At 50.0% G+C, this 18,691-nt stretch overlaps 1 protein-coding gene across 1 annotated transcript in view; it reads right to left on the reverse strand.

Moving 5' to 3' along the window:
- Positions 1 to 18,691, reverse strand: part of LOC149353724 (nose resistant to fluoxetine protein 6-like) — a 90,282-nt gene that overhangs the window by 17,790 nt on the left and 53,801 nt on the right. The window contains exons 11-13 of the mRNA XM_089575851.1: positions 14,722 to 14,887; positions 13,184 to 13,266; positions 1,586 to 1,708 (exon numbers count right to left, since the gene is read on the reverse strand). Of these exons, the coding sequence (XP_089431977.1) occupies positions 1,586 to 1,708; positions 13,184 to 13,266; positions 14,722 to 14,887 (372 nt within the window). The remainder of the gene's footprint in view (positions 1 to 1,585; positions 1,709 to 13,183; positions 13,267 to 14,721; positions 14,888 to 18,691) is intronic.

Genomic DNA, 18,691 nt, shown 5'->3' on the forward strand with positions numbered 1-18,691 from the left:
TGCAGAACCACGCCTCTGGCAAAACCCAACGCGACTTAATTATTTCACGGCCCGCACCGACGAATAGTCGCCGCCGCCTAAATTAGTTCTTCAATATAATAGTGCATCACTAAGCTTTTACTGCGCGTGCACGAAGTCCCCCAGGAATGCGACGATTATGACAACCGCAGCCATGCGCAGGTTTTTTACATAGCTGTGAAAAACTGTACTGCTCGTTTGCTTTGCATGAAGCGCTAGGTGGGCTCTCTTTTTCTTAAATATTATCTGCACTTAATCACAAATTGCAGTTTTACTCGTTTACAGACTATACGATAACACTGCAACAAAAGCCGATGATGTTATCGCCTGCTTGGGAAACGCTCGCGTAGGACCGGCACATCCTGCTAATTTTATCTGCTTCCTCCGATGTCACCGATACTTGATTTTAAATCGCTTTACCGAAAACTACGTTCGGACACGTCTTGCATTAATGAAAACCGCCAAATTTGTTGTCAGCAGTCGAAGCTGACGGCTGCTGCCGGCTGCCTTCAGCACATGCTCTGCAGACCTGGTCACATCGGCACTTCTCTCTTATTGTATACGCGCGCCAAGCGATGTAGGCGGTCGTCACTTTGAGGCCACTGTAGCCGAAACTACGCTCGGCGCCTGTTTGCATCCGCTAAAACGTATGAATTCACTCTCCCCAATCATCGAAATCACACGCACGAATCTTGCGAACTCGCTAGGCCTCGTTATGAAAGGAGCCGGAAATTTAAGAATCTCGATCGGAATGGCAAAAGTTCACCGATCAATACAATTACAAGGCATGAAAATATTAAATGCAGCCGCTCGTTTTGCTTTTCTCAATGCGGATAAGAGGTTTTCAGGTCGTTGCCTCCCCGGGTGTGAAGCTTTGCTGGCAACAAGCCCAGGCGGCTGCGGTGAGGGACGAGCGGCAGCGTCGTGCGGTGTTTTCTGCCCGTGTCACTGACTGACATCACATGTTTGCCGGTGCACGCATGTCCCGTATGTGACCGTGGCGAACATGAGGTCAGATAAGTTTTAAAAATTTAAGTTTATAGAATGCCATACCAACTCATAGCCTGAGTCGCTTTGGGACGTTATATCCACATATATTATAAACCATAATTATAAACTCTCCTAGCGACAACGGCACGAGGCTGCAGCATTTTCTGTGGAAATGAATATCGTAAGCAAGAAAGTACCAAAAGTGCGTTTTTAAAACATGCAACAGTCGTAAACTTGATGATCACGGAACTAGACTTCATACAAATCAGCCAGGACTTGCGGTAAGCTGCAGTGATGCGCTTGCAATTATCAAGAGGCACCTTTTCGAGGTGGAAGCGTCAGACACGAATGATGATACGCAAAGAATTCCTCCGCACAAACGTCCTGATCTTAACGCTTAGTCGAGCACGAAGGCAGCACAAGCGAAGAAGTTGGCATATGCACTATTCTACGGCAGGGATCACTACTATTCCACAGGTATTCCACTATTCTACGGTAGGGTTCAGGTAGAGAACAAATAAAGACTCATATATAAAGCATGCATAAACCATACCCGTGCAGTACGTAACACGCTCACCTAAATTTGTAGCCGGGAAGCACCAAGAAAGGCATAATCTCGGAGTCAGCCACAGTCCACGCTGTCATGAAGCAACCCAGCAGAGACAGCGCTCCAAACGTTCCTAGCGCCATCACTTTCCGGCTGCATAGCATTCATGTGAAGAGTAATGATAAAAAGGCATTCTTTAATTTATTTTTCTGTCAGCATATCCTTGACTAAGCATTCTCATCTTATTTTGTGGCTTAGAGGTTGTGGGGCGATTGCATGGTTGCGTAATTAGCTATCACACCACTAGCGGCCCTTCATGAAGTCAGCGGCACGACAATCCAATCATGTAAGCCAAGAAAAAAAGTGGTCTGGGTTTAACGTAGTTAAACACAGTGAACGTGTGAAAGTAGGGGCACTTAAGCTCCGCCTTAGGGGCTGTAGTGAGTTAATGCTCATATATGTAGAAGTGGTCATTCTCTACTTAAGATTCATAGATGGCAGCAAGTCCTCATATACCACTACCAGCGCAGTGGCGCAGTGGCGCAGCGGTTAATAGAAGCGCCACTGCACTAGCAGGTGGCTATTTCTATCAACCACCGGTATTGCGCGACACATGTTCCTCTTCCGAGCAATCTCTCGCAACCAAGACAAGGCACACAAGACACAATCCTTGCTCTCGGCTGGTAGGTCGGGAATAGTGCTTTCGCACTGAAATGCAACGACCAATAAGGACGCTAACTTATGTGGGATAAGCTGATGAAATTGCTTTAGCGCTTCAAATCTGACCGTTCTTTCTTCGATGATCGCCTTCAAAATAATTTTTATCTAGTCCGTGTCTGTGCTCATAATCCCTACTCCGCTTTGGGAGACTGCTCTGAGTTCTTCTACAGGCTTATATGTATGTATAAAGCCATAAAGCATTCCTTTTTATCTCGTTCATGGCTGCTACACCGTAAGGCGTTCTTCAACAGAATCTTTCTTGGCATCAGTATGTACGCGTTCGCCAAATTTTTTTGTCGGTCTTCCACCAAAGAAAACACTTAAAGGTTTACTTTCCGGTGAAAATAGCGTTGCGGTTATTTAAAACATGTTATTTCAACCTAGAGACAGTTCCAGCATTGCCCATAAAGCGGATGGAACACAAAGAACACGCGGCCAACAGGTGCTGCCACGTCCAACGGAAGCGCAGCCACATTGGCCAACAAAACCGCGCTTGTTTCCTTCCCCAGACGACAAAATTACCCTAGCCACAATTATCTTCTGAACGGTTCTAGTGTCTTACCCCGCAATTGCATTGAGTATCATCGTGCTGACATATCGGGTACCCTTAACTGGTCTATCTATATAACGCGGATAATTAACAATGTTCACAAAACTCTCGGCTACTTTCGTCGTAATTTACGTCTAGCTTCACCACCAGTTAAATTACTAGCTTAAAAAACATTCATTCGGTCAGAGAGCACGCATTTGCCATCTGGGACCGCGCTCAACTTAGCCTAACCAACTGTATTGAACTTGCTCAAAATAGCGCCGTTTGATTCATCTACTGAAACCACTTATACTCCAACAGTGTTACTTCCCTCAAAAATAATACTTGCCTACCTAACGTCAAGCAACGCCGTATAGTTTCAAGGCTATGCTTGTATCACAAAATGTATCACAACTTTTCTTACAACTTTTTTATCCAGCCTGCCCATCGTTCTTCAGCCAGCACAAGCCACCACAAGGCCGTTTACCCACCTCCTGCTCGCACCGTGACCCATCTTCATTCCTTCTTCATCCAAACAGCGCATGACTAGAACTGTCTTCCCACTACTATCATCCTTGATACAAACTCGGACCTTTTTAAGCAAGCCATAGAATGAATATTTTATCAACACCAGGTTGCTAAAGCTCTTAAGAAAGTAAAGCTCTTAAATAGCACTACTCATAAATTGCATGCACAGCCCCATTATTTTGTTTAAAAATTTTGCTCATTACTCGTTTGCCAATACCACTCTTGGGACACCCTTCACTACCGGCTTTATAAGCTCGAGTCCACGGTATCTGTACGAACCTGAGTGTAGGAGTTGCATGTTGTGCTGCATTGTAGATTTCCTCTCTCAGACGGACCCAAATATTACGGGAACTTTAGCGGCTAAAGTAGTGAAAGGCGAAAGCCTGAGTGCTGCATTCTGCTACCCGATTGTTCACTTCCCATTTTGTTGGTGCATTAATTAACTGCTCATTAATGACGCTTAAGCTTCGCCTTTAGGAGTGGAACGCGACAGCGTGTTGCAGCGCTGCCAGGAAGTCCACGGAACGCCACCATCCGTTCGGCGCGATGCCTTGCCCTTTGAACACAACGCTTTTTGAGGAAAGGAAATGGCGCTGTAATTCTCTGTCATCTCGGTGGACACCTGAGCCGCACTGTACAGGAAGGGAGGTAGTGTGAGTGAAAGAAGAAAGAGGAGCCGTAGTGAAGAAAACGAAAATTGTATTTGAGGAAAGGCAGTTGCGCAGTAACTGTCTCACATATTTCGGTGGACACCCGTCAAAATTCGCGCATGGTGACGTCAGGACAATTTGGACCAATCAGAAACGCGGACAAATACGACTTGCTCGTCGGTAAATTGGTTTTTGAGGAAAGGAAATGTGTCTCGCATATCTCGGTGGACACCTAAACCTCGCCGTAACGGGAAGGGAGGAAGATGGGAGTGAACGAAGATACCGTATTCACTAGACGCACCTTTGTTCATTCCAAACCATCGAGTTGGCATGGCGGAGTGGCAGCGTGCTCGACTCGCACTGCGGAGTCCGGGGTTCGATTCCCAAGCTCGGCCAATTTCTTACTCAGTTTTATTTATTTATCTGGTCTGACTAGAAAGGTTAATTTGACTAATTGGTTAAGTAAGCAATTAACTAAACTCAGTCAAACTTTATTGGAGCATCACTATACGATCCCTTTAATTGGTTGCATGGTTAGTAGCCGAAGTACAATTGGCCTCGTTTGAAATTCGCGCACTGTGTCGTCACGACCGTTTCGACCAACTGAAAAGCGTGACATTTTCTGTCGACAGCTCCTGCTTACAACGATGAGGCATTAAAGGCTTCCGCCTTAAAATATTGTAAGCAATTAATGTGGCAGTAAAATATTTTCACGTAGTCGTGACTGCAGTCCGGCGAACAGGAATACAACGGGGATGTCTTCGAAACGGAACTCTTTATTTGGGCTGACTTGCGCCCGCAAAGAACTGAAACACTCGGTGGCAGCGTAGCAGCAAGCGTGCTCGGCGGTCGTCGAACAGAATCCCCGCTGCTGTCGGCCGCGCTCTTTTTAAAGCTGATAGCGAACATTCGAGATAAAGCTTGGAAAGTTACTAGAACATTCTGGCGCAAAGTAGAATGGGCTCCGCCTGGATGCGATCAATTGAAATAAATCTAAGCGCGTCTTGCGTCACAAACGAAACGATAAAGAGGCGTGTCGGCAGCCATGAAGCATGAATAAACAAACAATGCTAAATATTAGAAAGATTCGCGGCATTACTCCCCTCTCAAAGAAGCATCGACGCGATGCTTTAGAACACAATGCGGCTATAAGCAATGAAAAAAGGATTGTGCAAAAATAAACACCAAATGTGGAAACACGGCGTCCTTTGACGTGCATGATAGGGCTTTAGGCGCATGACATGGACTACTTCTGGTCATACGCGGCGTCGCTGGGATGCTGTCATTTGGTCAGGGACGGCTTCATATTTCAATTCACCTAGCCGACGAAGAACGTTGTACGGGCCGAAATAGCGGCGCAAAGGCTTTTCACTCAATCCTCGGCGGCGAATGGGCGTCCAAACCTAGACTCGGTCTCCTGGCTTGTATTCCTCGTTGCGTCTTCGTAGGTTGTAGCGTCTGGCGAATGTGCGCTGCTGGTCCTTGATCCTTAATCGGCCAAGTCTTCGGGTTTCTTCTGCGCGTTGAAGGTAGGCGGCGACGTCGACGTTGTCTTCCTCGGTAACGTTCGGCAGCATGGCGTCTAGCGTGGTCGTGGCCTCTCTGCCATGGACGAGCCTAAAATGCGTCATATGGGTGGTCTCCTGCACTGCGGTGTTGCAGGCGAAGACTACGTAAGCCAAGATGACGTCCCAGGTCTTGTGTTCGGCATCGACATACTTGGCGAGCATATCGGCGATAATTTTGTTGAGGCGCTCAGTCAGTCCGTTGGTCTGCGGGTGGTATGCAGTTGTTCTCCGGTGGCTTGTTTGGCTGTAATGGAGGATGGCTTGCGTCAGTTCCACTGTAAATGCTGTTCCTCGGTCAGTGATGAGCACATCGGGGGCGCCGTGTCGCAGAAGAATGTTCTCCACGAAAAATTTGGCGACTTCTGCTGCTGTTCCGTTCGGTAGGGCTTTTGCCTCGGCGTAGCGGGACAGCTAGTCGGTCGCTATAATGATCCACTTATTTCCAGATGTTGATTACAGAAAAGGACCAAGCAAGTCCATGCCTATCTGCTGAAAGAGCCTTGAGAGGGGTTCAGTGGGGTTCAGAAATCCTGCTGGTCGGGTTGAGGGGTCTTTCGTCGCTGGCAATCTCGGCAGGTTTTCACATAATGTGCGACGTTGGCAGACAGTCGGGGCCAGTAAGACTTGTCTTGACTGCGGCGGAGGGTGCGAGAAAACCCGAGATGTCCAGCTGTCGGCTCGTCGTGTGAAGCCTGAAGAACTCCGCGCAGGCTTACAGGTACATCAAGGAGGTATGCTGTCTTGCTCGCTGCAAAGTTCTTCTTCACGATTACATCGTTCTGTAAACAGAACGAAGACAATCCTCGCTTGAACGAGCGCGGGGTGGGTGAAGAAACCTTGCCTTCCAAGTATTCAATGAGGCATTTTATGTTGGGGTCCGCACGTTGCTGTTGTACAAAAGAGCTGGAGCTGATAGGTCCCAGGAAGGCGGCCTCATCGTCGTCCGGCGGTGGTGCATCTACAGGAGCTCGTGACAGGCAGTCGGCGTCAGAACGCTTGCGTCCGGACTTGTAAACGACGGTTACATCAAACTCTTGGAGCCACAGGCTCTATCGAGCGAGGCGGCCGGAGGGGTCCTTCAAACTGGCGAGCCAGCACAGTGCGTGGTGATCGCTGACCACCTTGAACGGTCGTCCGTACAGGTAGAGGCGGAATTGCGACGTAGCCCAGATGATGGCAAGGCACTCCTTCTCAGTTGTCAAATAATTAGCTTCGGCTTTGGACAGGAAACGGCTAGCGTAGGCGATGACCTTCTCCACTCGGTCAATTTTCTGAACGAGGACAGCACCTAGGCCCACACTACTTGCGTCGGATTGAATTTCAGTCTCGGCGTTTTCATCAAAGTGCGCGAGGATCGGTTGCGACTGTAAACGGCGCTGAAGTTCCTTGAGGGCCTCTATTTGCGGCGCTTCCCATTTGAATGGCACATCTGCCTTTGTCAGGTGGGTCAGTGGCTCGGCAATGCGCGAAAAGTTCTTGACGAAACGTCGGTAATACGCGCACAGTCCGAGGAATCTGCGCACAGCTTTCTTATCGGCCGGTGGCGGAAACATTTCGATAGCAGCTGTTTTCTGCGGGTCTGGGCGTACTCCCTCCTTGCTAACAAAGTGGCCTAGAAACAGCAGCTCTTCATAGGCAAAGTGGCACTTCTCTTCTTTCAAGGTTAGCCCGGACGATTTGATTCCGTCTAGCACTGTTCGAAGCCTTTTCAGGTGCTCTTCAAAGTTAGATGCGAAGGCAACGACGCCATCTAAATATACCAGGCAAATCTGCCACTTCAGGCCTGCCAGCACTGTATCCATTACTCGCTGAAATGTCGCTGGTGCTGAACAGAGACCAAACGGCATCACCTTGAACTCGAAGAGGCCATCTGGAATGATGAATGCGGGCTTCTCGCGATCTTTTTCATCGACCTCAATTTGCCAGTAGCCGCTCTTGAGGTCCATCGATGGAAATACTTGGCGTTGCAGAGCCGGTCCAGTGTGTCGTCGATGCGGGGGAGGGGGTAGACGTCCTTCTTTGTGATGTTGTTCAACCGCCGGTAAGCAACGCAGAATCGAAGTGCTCCGTCTTTCTTTCTCACTAGAACAACCGCTGCCACCCAGGGGCTCTTTGAAGGCTGAATAATGTTGTCGCGCAGCATTTCTTTCATTTGGTCCCGGATGGCTTGTCGTTATCACGGCGACACTCGGTAGGAGCCTTGGCGGAGAGGTCGGGCGTGCTGGTCGGCTATAATACGATGCTTGGCAATCGGCGTTTGTCGGACCTTAGGCGATGACGAGAAGCACTCGCTGTAGCTTCGAAGGAGATTGCGGATCTGATCTTGTCTGGTCCGGGGCAGGGCTGGGTCTATGTCGAAAGTGGGGGAGTTCTCTTGGTCAGACGAATCTTCTACGGATGGATCGGAGAGGGCGAATGAGTCCCGTACGTCGGATATTTTGTCGAGGAAAGCAATCGTCGTTCCTCTGTTAACGTGCCGGTATTCTTCGCTGACGTTAGTCAGGAGTACTTCGGCTTGTTCTTTCCGGAAATGTGCGATGCCTCTGGCGATGCTGATTCCTCGGTCGAGAAGCAACTGCATGTTCCCCTCGATAATGGCCTCTGTGTTATTCGCTTCCGTGGCGCGTACGGTGACGATGACGCTTGAGCGGGGTGGGACACTCACTTGTTCCTCCAGGACACTAAGTGCAACGTGATGTTCCGAAGTTCTCATCGACGGAATGGCCTCGTCCGTGGAAAGTGCGATCAACTTGGATCGCAGGCCGATGATCGCCTGATGCTCATTGACGAAATCCATGCCCAAGATCACTTCTCGGGAACATTGGCGTAGCACTACGAAGGTCGCGGGATAGCTATGTCACTTGAAAGTCACTCGCGCTGTGCATCGTCCTAATGGCATAATGATGTGGCCCCCTTCGGTGCGAATTTGTGGGCCGTCCAAAGCGGTCGTTACTTTCCTCAGCTGCGCAGCGAATGGTCCATTCATCACCGAATAATCGGCTCCCGTCTCGACTAGAGCAGTGACTTTCCGGCCGTCGATAAACACTTCTAAGTCGGATGTCCTGGCTCTGGAGTTGAACGTCGTCCTCCGCTTCGGGTCACGGCTTCATCGGGTATGTGAATCGTGGGTGGGGCGTGTGGTCGAAGCTTTTCTTGATGGCGGCGTCGTTTTGAAGGTGGTTCGCGTCGTGGTCGAGGTTGTCTTTGTAAGCGGTGTCGGAGTAGTGGGTGCGGCGTCTTCATACGGCGTGGTCGCTGGAGGATCTTCGTCGTTTCCTCGGCAAGCAACCTGACCTCCACAGGTTGCTTTGTTTAGTTTCCCCTACAGGGGTAGGGGACCTTCCTCGGACAGCCGCGGCGTAGCTGCGGCCCGATGATGCAAAACGTGCGATGGACGGCGACGGCGAGCGGGAAAGACGGTTTGGCGACACGTACTCCCCTCTGTGCAGGTAGTCGTCGATTTCCCATGGCCGCTGGCTAGGTAATGGTCGTGGGGCGTCGATGGCGAAACCACGCAGGCCGATGCGTCTGTACGGGCAGTGGCGAAGTATATGACCGGCTTCGCCGCAATGGAAGCACAGCGGGCGGTTGTTGGAAGCCCTCCAGGCGTCGCACTTCCTGGGGCTTGGGCGTCGTTCGTAGGCTGGGCGGGCGGGGGCAGGGGGACGGCGTTCGGGAACAGCTTTTTCACGTCGAAGAGGCGGACTTCTGCTGTCGCGTTGGGGCTGATGACTGCGTAGTGCAGCGGCGTAGGTCAAGGCTGGAGCTTCAGCTGGAGGCGAAGAAGATGGAGTGCCAAGCGCATGCTGCACTTCTTCGCGTACGATTTCCTCAAGGGTCGCTACTTGAGGCTGGTTGGAAGATGGTAGCGGGCGATGCAGCTCTTCCCGTACAATTTCGCGGATAACATCCCGGAGGTTGTCTCCGAATGACTTGCCATCCGAGAGGGCAGTCGAGGTCAATTGGGGCTCTCGAGGAAAATGACGGGCTCGTGCTTCCAAGGTTCTCTCAATGGCGGCTCCTTCACTAGAGAATTCCGCGACCGTCTTCGGTGGGTCCGGGTCAGACCGCCGAAAAGTGCCTCTTTAGCACCACGCATCAATAGCTCCACCTTCTTCTCCTCCACCATGTCAGGATCGACTCGTCGAAAAAGGTGCTTCATATCTTCTACATATGCGGTCACTGACTCGTTCGGGTGTTGGTTGCGTGACTGTAGAAGCAGGTGAGCTCTTTCTTTCCTGATGATGCTCGTGAAGGCCTTCAGGAACTCCCGTCTGAGTAATTCCCACGTCGCTAGAGAAGCTTCGTTGTTTTCGAACCAAATTCTCGCTGGTCCTTCCAAGGTGAAGGAAACATGGCTCATTTTGGTCTGGTGGTCCCAACTGTTGAACACGGCGGCATGCTCAAACTGTTCCAGCCATCCCTCGGGATCCTCGCCCGGTGAAGCGTTGAACGCGGGCGGCAGTCGGGGCTGGTGTAAAATAATGGGGGCTGGTGTCGTAGCCATGGCTGAAGTCGAAATTGAGGGGGCCTTCTGCGCTCGCGTGCGGTCCGGTAGCAGTCCGAATGCTGGTGGACATCTCTGGAGACGACGGCTGCTTCGCCCTTCGCCTTCGGGGGGGGGGGGGGGGGGGGGGGGGGGGACGGCTTCTGCGGCTTTCGCGTGATCTTCTTCGAGACGGCTCGGGCTGCTCTGACGGCTCCCAGGGGGTGAGGGCGACAGGGACATCCGTTAGCACCTCCACCAGATGTCACGTAGTGGTGACTGCAGTTCGGCGAACAGGAAAACAACGAGGATGTCTTCGAAACGGAACTCTTTATTTGGGCTGACTTGTGCCCGCAAAGAACTGAATCACTCGGCGGCGGCGTAGCAACAAGTGTGCTCGGCGGTCGTCGAACAGAATCCCCGCCGCTGTCGGCCGTGCTCTTTTTAAAGCTGATAGCCAACATTCGAGATAAAGCTTGGAAAGTTACTAGAACATTTTGGCGCGAAGTAGAATCGGCTCCGCCTGGATGAGATCAATCGAGATAAATCTAGGTGCGTCTTGCGTCACAAACGAAGCGATAAAGTGGCGTGTCGGCATCCTTGAAGCATGAACAAACAAACACTACAAAACATTACAAAGATTCGCGGCAATATTATTAAACTGTTACTCTTGTTAATTGTTATACGGAATAACTTTTTTCGCAATAACCTGAGGGGGATGTTACGTCTGCCATAGAAGTTCCCTTCCAGCCTGTTTCATTGCAAGTGATTTCCGGCGTGGTCGTTTCATGCAGGCTTTTAGTGCGTTATCTTAATGAAGGATTGTCCACGTCCAAGCAGAGTCGTCCTAAAATGTGGGTCATCGCTCAAGAACGGTGCGCACAATCTGAGTCTCACTCTGATTGAAAAATTGCGTGGAAATATATCGCTTTCGTGTAAGGACCGCATAGCACCGAAATCTAAAAACAAATAAAAGGAGCGGCCCTTACGAGAGTGTATATGGCATATTTTCTAGTAGCGGTCGTTTTTTCTGCACTGCGATATGCAACGTACTACCGAAGCAAAGAAATACTTGCACTTCCAGGCTGCCCTGTTACCCCGAGGAAAAATTAAAACAACTTTTATAAAAAGAGCTTTGCGTATAACTGAGGTATAACGGCAACGTGATAAAAGAAAACGAGGAAAAGTCATTGAGTTCGGGATAGGTCTGTGTGATGTACAAATTACTTTGAAATATTCGTTTATATTTGGCATAACACGTACAGCATACTGGACAAACCATAAATCCAGTTTCCCGTCCCAGGCACTGCACTTGACATGGAGGGTCCCAATTTTAAACATAAAAGTTTTAACAGAGCATTTTTGGAATGTTAGTAGTACAGTTCTGAACACAGCGATGGCCTAGTCGTGTGAGCATCCGCCTCGCATTCGGGAGGTGCGGGGAACGACCCCCAGTGCCACTGGGTACCCACCGGAGATACAATGGGTACAAGCTTTCCCCTGCATGGTGCTGGGTTTCTTTATGGTGGAATGCTTAGGAAATGGGTCTTTGACCCCCCCCCCCCCCCCCCCCCTTGAGTAAAAGAAGCAACCTTGTACCATGGCGCTCTTTGGCCACAGATGCCCTTGCGCATCGAAGTTAATCATAATCATCAGAAGTACAATCTAGGAATAAACGAACGCGGTAATGACGGAAGAACGATGCACTAAGCTTCCACCTAAGAAGAGTAGCATAAACGCAACAGAAGAGCCTGTCGCGGCCGATGGCAGCTTCTCATATGATGCACGTAGCATAATGGGACCACAAGGACGCGCGATTAATTTCTGAACTGAAATAACTAAAATAAGACTCTATTTATTTATCACCCAAGGCAAACTGCCAGAGTTCAGCAGCAGTTGCTGCGTGGTAGGTGATAAAATCTGTCAGCGGGTGCGCAAAATGCTTATGCCTTTCCCGTATTACCGCGAGATACGGGCTTGCCGAAATAGTGTTCTGTGCTGTTTTATAGGCCACAGATTGGCAGTAAAGTTTCTGCGTCTCTTGATCTCTTTTGATAATTCTTGCTCCTCATCATGCTAAATTTTCTTCCCAAACTCAGTGATATTTTCTTAAGAACCCGGTGGTACAACCGAAATGCCAACAGATATTGCTATAAATAAAAAAATGCAATTAAACTACCAATAAACAGCAAAAGACTTCTCTCACCCGAGTGGGGCTTAGCGAAGACCTACGGACAATCAGCAGTTACTGACTCGCATGCAAAAGGACGTGTTTTTCCTCCTAGGATTTTGGACCAACAGTCCTACAGAAAACCAAGTGCGATGCGCCCCTTCCTCTCCCTCCAATATCACAAACTGATTCACGAAACCCAATCCACATTTTGCTCACGCTCGGGAACTAATGGCGAGTCGCAAAGAAGGACCAAGCTCTGTATTCCGCTGTTCCGAAAATCGCTTAGGCCAGGTAGGCAAAAAATGACGATGAAAACCTGCAAGTTTAAATGCATATGCTTCCATACGGACCATTTTTGCTAAACGTTATGGCTAGATATCGCGTGTTCCGACCGAAACACGCTCATGGTGCTCTAGACAAGCGTTTTGCGCTTTGTATGTGCATGCAAACGAATCGTCGAGCTGCTGCAACGCATTCCCTAGCTTTTGATTCGCGCGGCAACAGGTCTCGAATGTCCATCCAGAGCAACGCCCCCTCGGCTTAACTCCATCGCCACTTCAGTGAAGAGGTCTCCTCCCCCTTGAAGCCAAGGAAGGGACAGAGGACAATTTCTGGGCTAGTACGCTCCATGAGAAACACTGTAAAAGAAAGGAACATTTAAAAATAAAACTTCGAAAATAGGCGCAGCAGCCCAGCATAGGTCGATAAGCCTTTGTTATATCAGTGCACTTGCGCGTCCTATGGCACTTCAGTCGAGAAGGGCTCATAATTAAAACCTTTGACTGCTATACGAGCTTCGCGCGACTCAGATTGCCTTCTAATTGACTATCATGGTTGGTATCCATTCTCCTGAGCTGGCCGCATGAGAAAAAAAAACTCGTGCATCGGCCAAGCACTCTTGCGCTGTAAAACTTCGTAAACCAGGCCAGAGATATTTAAAAACGTATGTTTGCTTTTTGACTTGCAGCACTTACCTTTTCAGCATCAATAAAACGGGAAGAGAAACGGCACAGAGTTGAAAGTCTGCGGACAGGTGCCACGTATGCATGAGGATCATCTGCCAAGTAAAAAACATGTGTTCTCAACTTAGAGAATCTTTTAGAATTGGCAATGATAACTGAGAGCAAAGACAGACAAACCTAGTCAGCAAACAACCTCTCGTGCTCCATACCTCCTGTCTCACGGTATTTATCCCATCAAGCCTAAAAGCCTGTCAAATATACAGATGTCCCACATGAAGGAACCCTGTTGTAGCAGGAGGCTAGACCAGAAGGAAAAATACCACGTCCCAGTGGACTCACATATGATACGTGAGTAAGCTTTTGTCCAGTATATAAATAAGATAGATTAACTTCACGCATGCGTAAGTGTGACACAGAGCAGCAAGAAACTGCGGGTAGAACAACTGGCTGTCACCATCCTCCTCTTTCTCAGCCGCGAGTGGCTTAAAATGTCATGCTCCTTGTCATGCCCATATAAGGAAGCTCACTTATTGTAACTTTCGCTGGCGAATTTGTAGCGGGATCCGGAATCCACGGAACAGCATACGAACCGGCTACTGAGCGAGCCCTACCTGGGCGACCACAGGAAAGCAAACATGCTCCTGCAAGCAGTTTGGTTACAGTTGCCTTGTGCACCCAGTTCCTGGAGTTAAACTCTACATCCACTCGCCACAGCTGCTTCCAGTATAGATGTGTTATCATGAAATTAACCCTAGCGGTTGACTGTGTTCTTGCATAATGCAATGCATAATAATCCCTGACCTAAAAACGTTCCTTCAAAATCGTCGCGGTGGTTGAGTGGTTGTGGCGTTCCCCTGCTGATCCCAAGGCCGCTGAATCGAGTCTCGGCCGCCACGGCGGCATTTGTGAGGAGGGGAAGTACAAGAAGGCTTGTGTGTTCATGAATCCAGGAGGCCGAAATAAATCTGGATCCTCTACTACGGCGTCTCTCACAACTATTGTGCAGCTTTGAAATATTGGACCTACCTACCCACGAAAAAATTCCCTTCCCAAGAGCCCCGAACTGCAGATCGCAATACACTCCATTAATGCATCGTAACTACACTGTAACGACGTGAATGTCGCGACAGTCCGCAAGGTAGAAATCTGCGCCAAAGTGGAGCAGCGGAGTCCATGAGCAGTGGTAGGGAGCTGTAGTGAGCTGGCGATGGTGGATGCTATGCTATGAATAGTCGCTTATATGTTCATGCAAGGGACTTCCAAAGGCGAAGCATCTCTCATACTTTGGATCTCTAGCGCAACCAGGGTTCTCCTTAAGAGTCCACCATTCGGTGTCACCTTATAATTGCTTCATATTTCGGAGCATAACGAAGTAACAACAAGCCTCTGTAAAAGCGAAACTTTCGTAATCACAGTACTCGCGCAAATGAACGCAACCGCAGGACAGTAAGATTCCTCTTTTTTTCCGGGGGCTGAATGGCTTTTTTTTTATAGCGATAGCAATAGGAGCTTTGGAATTAGGTTTTCTTAAGGTGTCCCGCAAAGCTTACCTGAGCTTGGTACTCGGAAAAGTTTCTGATCTGAAAGAGCAGGAGCCACCATCCTTCCGTAACCTCGACGTGAAGACTCTTGAGGAACGCTCTGGTATAGGGCCCGGTGACGAAACATGGGATGACGTAAAAGCACATGATGACAAAGAAAAGTGGAATGCACAACCTGTAAGGAACGAGAAAAGAAGCAGAGTAAGACACTATACGTTGTAAGCCTTCAGCCGCATACTGTCAGCAAACTGATCGGGCCACACTAGGCGCGAGAATTCAACTTAGCCTGTAGTAAAATAGAAAATGGCATTCTAAATACTTTGTTAGAGACATCAATTGACTATGCGTTTTGAAAGAAAACGGTACAGAGTCGCATTGAAATATGTATTCTCACAATAATCTTCGACACACGCACGTTCCTTTTCTTTTCTATTCGAGCCTAGTTTTATCCAACGGTGAGGGCAATGGCTGCACATAGGTTGAAGAATGTTTTTCTCGTGAAATGCAGCTATTACTCTGAAACGTGCGCCTGCATGTGCGTGCGCGTTTGTAGCTAAGTCAGTGACTCAATGGGTCAGTGCGCTTGTACGTATTTGTGCTGGCGTGTGCGGGCATGTGTGTTCTAGAAACCTTTAACGACAGGAAGAATGGACAGATGGGCCGTGGCCCTTTGGCGTGCAAATGCTCACTGGGAGAAGAGACCGGTGAAGGAGAGAAAGAGGAACTGAAAGCGAAGATGGGAGTGACTTGCTATATACATTGAGCCGCCGGTGGTGTCCAAAATATAATGTACACGGGCAAACACTTTAAACACATTTGTTTGTGTCAGGTAGTAGTGAGACACTAAACACACTGCAACTCTGCCAGAATAAAACTAGCACTCGCACAATACAACACATTTCAGTGCACACTGCCAGAGTAAACACAAATCTGATGGAACACGACGTCCTCAGGCAGCGGCTCAGGAACTGAGAACAGCGCTTTAATGCCAGTACCCCCTTTTCCCAATATGGCCTACGAGGGGACGGACATGGCAATCGTGGTGTCTCTCAGTTGTGAAGGTCATGATGCGCACTAACAAAAACGAAATAGCCTATATATTGCTTCCCTACCTACGTTAATGAAGAACTCGGCAAGCATTTCAATTTCCCGACGTAACCGAGTTCGCAAGCAGAATGTCTTCGGCTGACAAGAACGCCCCCCCCCCTTCCCTTCGGATTCAGGAGTCGCTCGACATATCCAATATAGTGCCTTAAGATTTTTTTGGTACACGCCCCCCCTACGGATAGGCGCGTAAGGGTGCGCAGGCCGAGATCACGTCATTCTACTCCATTCGGACACGAGCGGATGCATCCAGGTAGAACAGCACCGCGCATATCCGGCAAGGTCATCACCGGAAGCGCGATGAGCATGTGCGTCATACTGCCAGCTGCTAGATAAGGGCCGAGCGAGCAGCACATGGAGGGAGACCAGGCCTGGAGCGCTGCATGGGCATTGCATGGTTCAGCGGCACGGACCAGCCACCGGCGAGACGGTAGTGGTTCTAGTTCGTTCCCGGCGGGAGCGGCGTCTGTCCTGACTCTAACCCGGCGGTCTACGATAAAGGTAAGAAGTGCAGCCCTTGGCATAAGTTTAGAGACCAAAGTAGTGTGCTTCCTGACCACACCGTTTAGCTCGCATTCTCAGCTTTCCAAATCTTTTGAAAGAAAGAGGATCTTCAGTCCTCCGCCCTCCAAAGGGTACGACTTCCGCGGATCGCGCATAGCTTATTTAGACGTCTTACAAGCAAACCCCCGAGGGCACTAAACTTTTGAAAAAAGCTTTACGGGGCATGCGTGGCTGCGAGACCAGCGGCCCCGTCATGTGTTGTTGGGTTTGGGATGCCCCCCCCCCCCCCCCTCTGCCTGTGTGGATTAAGGCAGCTCGCGCTCCCCTCCTGCCTAAGTGGATTAAGGCAGCGACCTTCCAGGACCGTGGGATCACGATGGCAGCGGCGAAAGTCAAAGACCGCCGAAGGCCGAAGATGCGGCGACGATGGCGGCGTTCCGTGGCCGAGTCGACCCTCGGGTCAACGAACAGAGTGGTGGTGTGCTGAGTGAAAGACAGCAGTGTTTAATTACTGAGCCTCTTCCCTCTCCCATCAACCGAGCTGCGGGAGAGCCCCACGGCCTAGCGCCGCCCTGCCGTGGGCGGTATCAACAGTATCCACAACGGTCCGTCTGATTGGACACGTCATTCTTCGAACTATTTCCCCAGACAGGGATCTGGGGAATCCGTGCGTTATTTAACGGGAAGTTGTTTTGGGGTTCCAGAGCACTCCTGTTGACTCCTCAAGAAGTTCCCTCACACTGAGAGTCCCTCTCAGTTGCTCTCTTATGTAAATAATGTAAATATTCCTGCATAAAGTTCTCCTTCCTTCTTTTTCTCTTCGTAACCCCGTCTCCCGCCTTCCTCGTCCCTTCTCCGGCCCGACCACGCTCACCCGATCCTAATAGTGTGTAGCGTTGAGGCTCGGTTATCTCGGCGGGGTTTGTTGGAGGGGATACAGTGTTGTTTTTTAGTAACCCAGCGTTGTCAGATTCGCCCCTCTGTTTTAGAGCAGAGCTGCTCTGACGCTATTGTGGTTTCACGCTAGTGTGAGCGCTTTACTTTTTGTGCACAGCAGCGCGGTAGACTGCCTTTGTTGTACAATACACTGTTGTTCTGTTAGCTCTTAATAGACGGCGTTATGACTGCTGCTCGTGGGTGTTACTCATCGGGCGCTGCGATCTCTCGTCAACCCGCCTGGAGAGGTAGGCTCCCGCAAGATAACCACTAACGCGATAGCGTTAAAGGCCCCATTCCCCAAGAAATCCAATGTCGGCGTCGGCGCTGGCGTTGTAGGCATTGTGGGCGAAAAATCGTGGGCATGGCTCTTACAGGTTACCCCCGGAGAGCGGTCTAGGAGTCAAGTGGGCCAGATAGGTCATGTGGCTTTGCGGCGTCATCCCAACCTTCCCCCCGCTTAATAAGCAAACTGCCCGCCGTGGCAAGTGGCAGTTAAATTAATGATTGGTCGCTCGGGAAGAGCAACCTGGACCACCCAAGGCCTACCGCTAGGAGCACCCGCTATCGCAGGGCAGTGACGTATCACTTAACCGCTGCACCACTGCGCCAGGAGGGGTATGAGGACTTCCAGGGGACTATGAATATAAAGATACGTTCAAAGTCTATTCAGATTAAAGGCGCGGCGGACGTCGCAGTAGACCAATGGCTAAAGTCAACTCTAACGTATGCCGGACATACTGCTCGCTACACATACACGGAGCTCAAACTTCGCGACTTTCGAGGAGCTACACTACAGCCCGTCGAGCGCGGCGGTGGAGCTACCATTGACCTTTAGCGTGACCACGTGACACCACGTGACAACATGACGTCACAGCAGAGGAGAGATGGGCTGCCGGCTCGCGCGGTCGGCCGCGGCGGTGGAGGCTCCACATCAGAGGCGCGGCGGCTGACCACGTGACAACATGACGTCACAGCAGAGGAGAGATGGGCTGCCGGCTCGCGCGGTCGGCCGCGGCGGTGGAGGCTCCACATCAGAGGCGCTACAGCTGACCACGTGACGCTACAGCAGCGGTATAAAGCTGAGCTTGCCTCGCTCTCCGGGCACTACGAGGCGGCCAGGTGTTGGGATGCCGCCTAGAAGCAGGGCTGATTTGAACGAGAAGCAAAAGCTTCAGCGTGCCACAATCCTTGCTACACTTCTAGTGGTTGTATTAAAATGACCAAGTATTCAACCAAGGAAAGCCATGTATTACCAAGCCTAGCCATCAATATGCTTCGCATCTGACTAGGCTTAACCTTAGCTAAGCCTCAGCCATTTTTTTTACATCTCCACACTCCCGTAAAATGACACGGATCGGTGTCTTTACACCCAGTTGCGAACAGCGAACACCGCTGTCACTGAGACCAGTTTGCATGCAGGCGATGCGACCCA

The sequence above is a fragment of the Amblyomma mixtum genome, chromosome 3, assembly GCF_055824585.1.
Source record: "Amblyomma mixtum isolate Tamu chromosome 3, ASM5582458v1, whole genome shotgun sequence".
NCBI lineage: Eukaryota > Metazoa > Arthropoda > Arachnida > Ixodida > Ixodidae > Amblyomma > Amblyomma mixtum.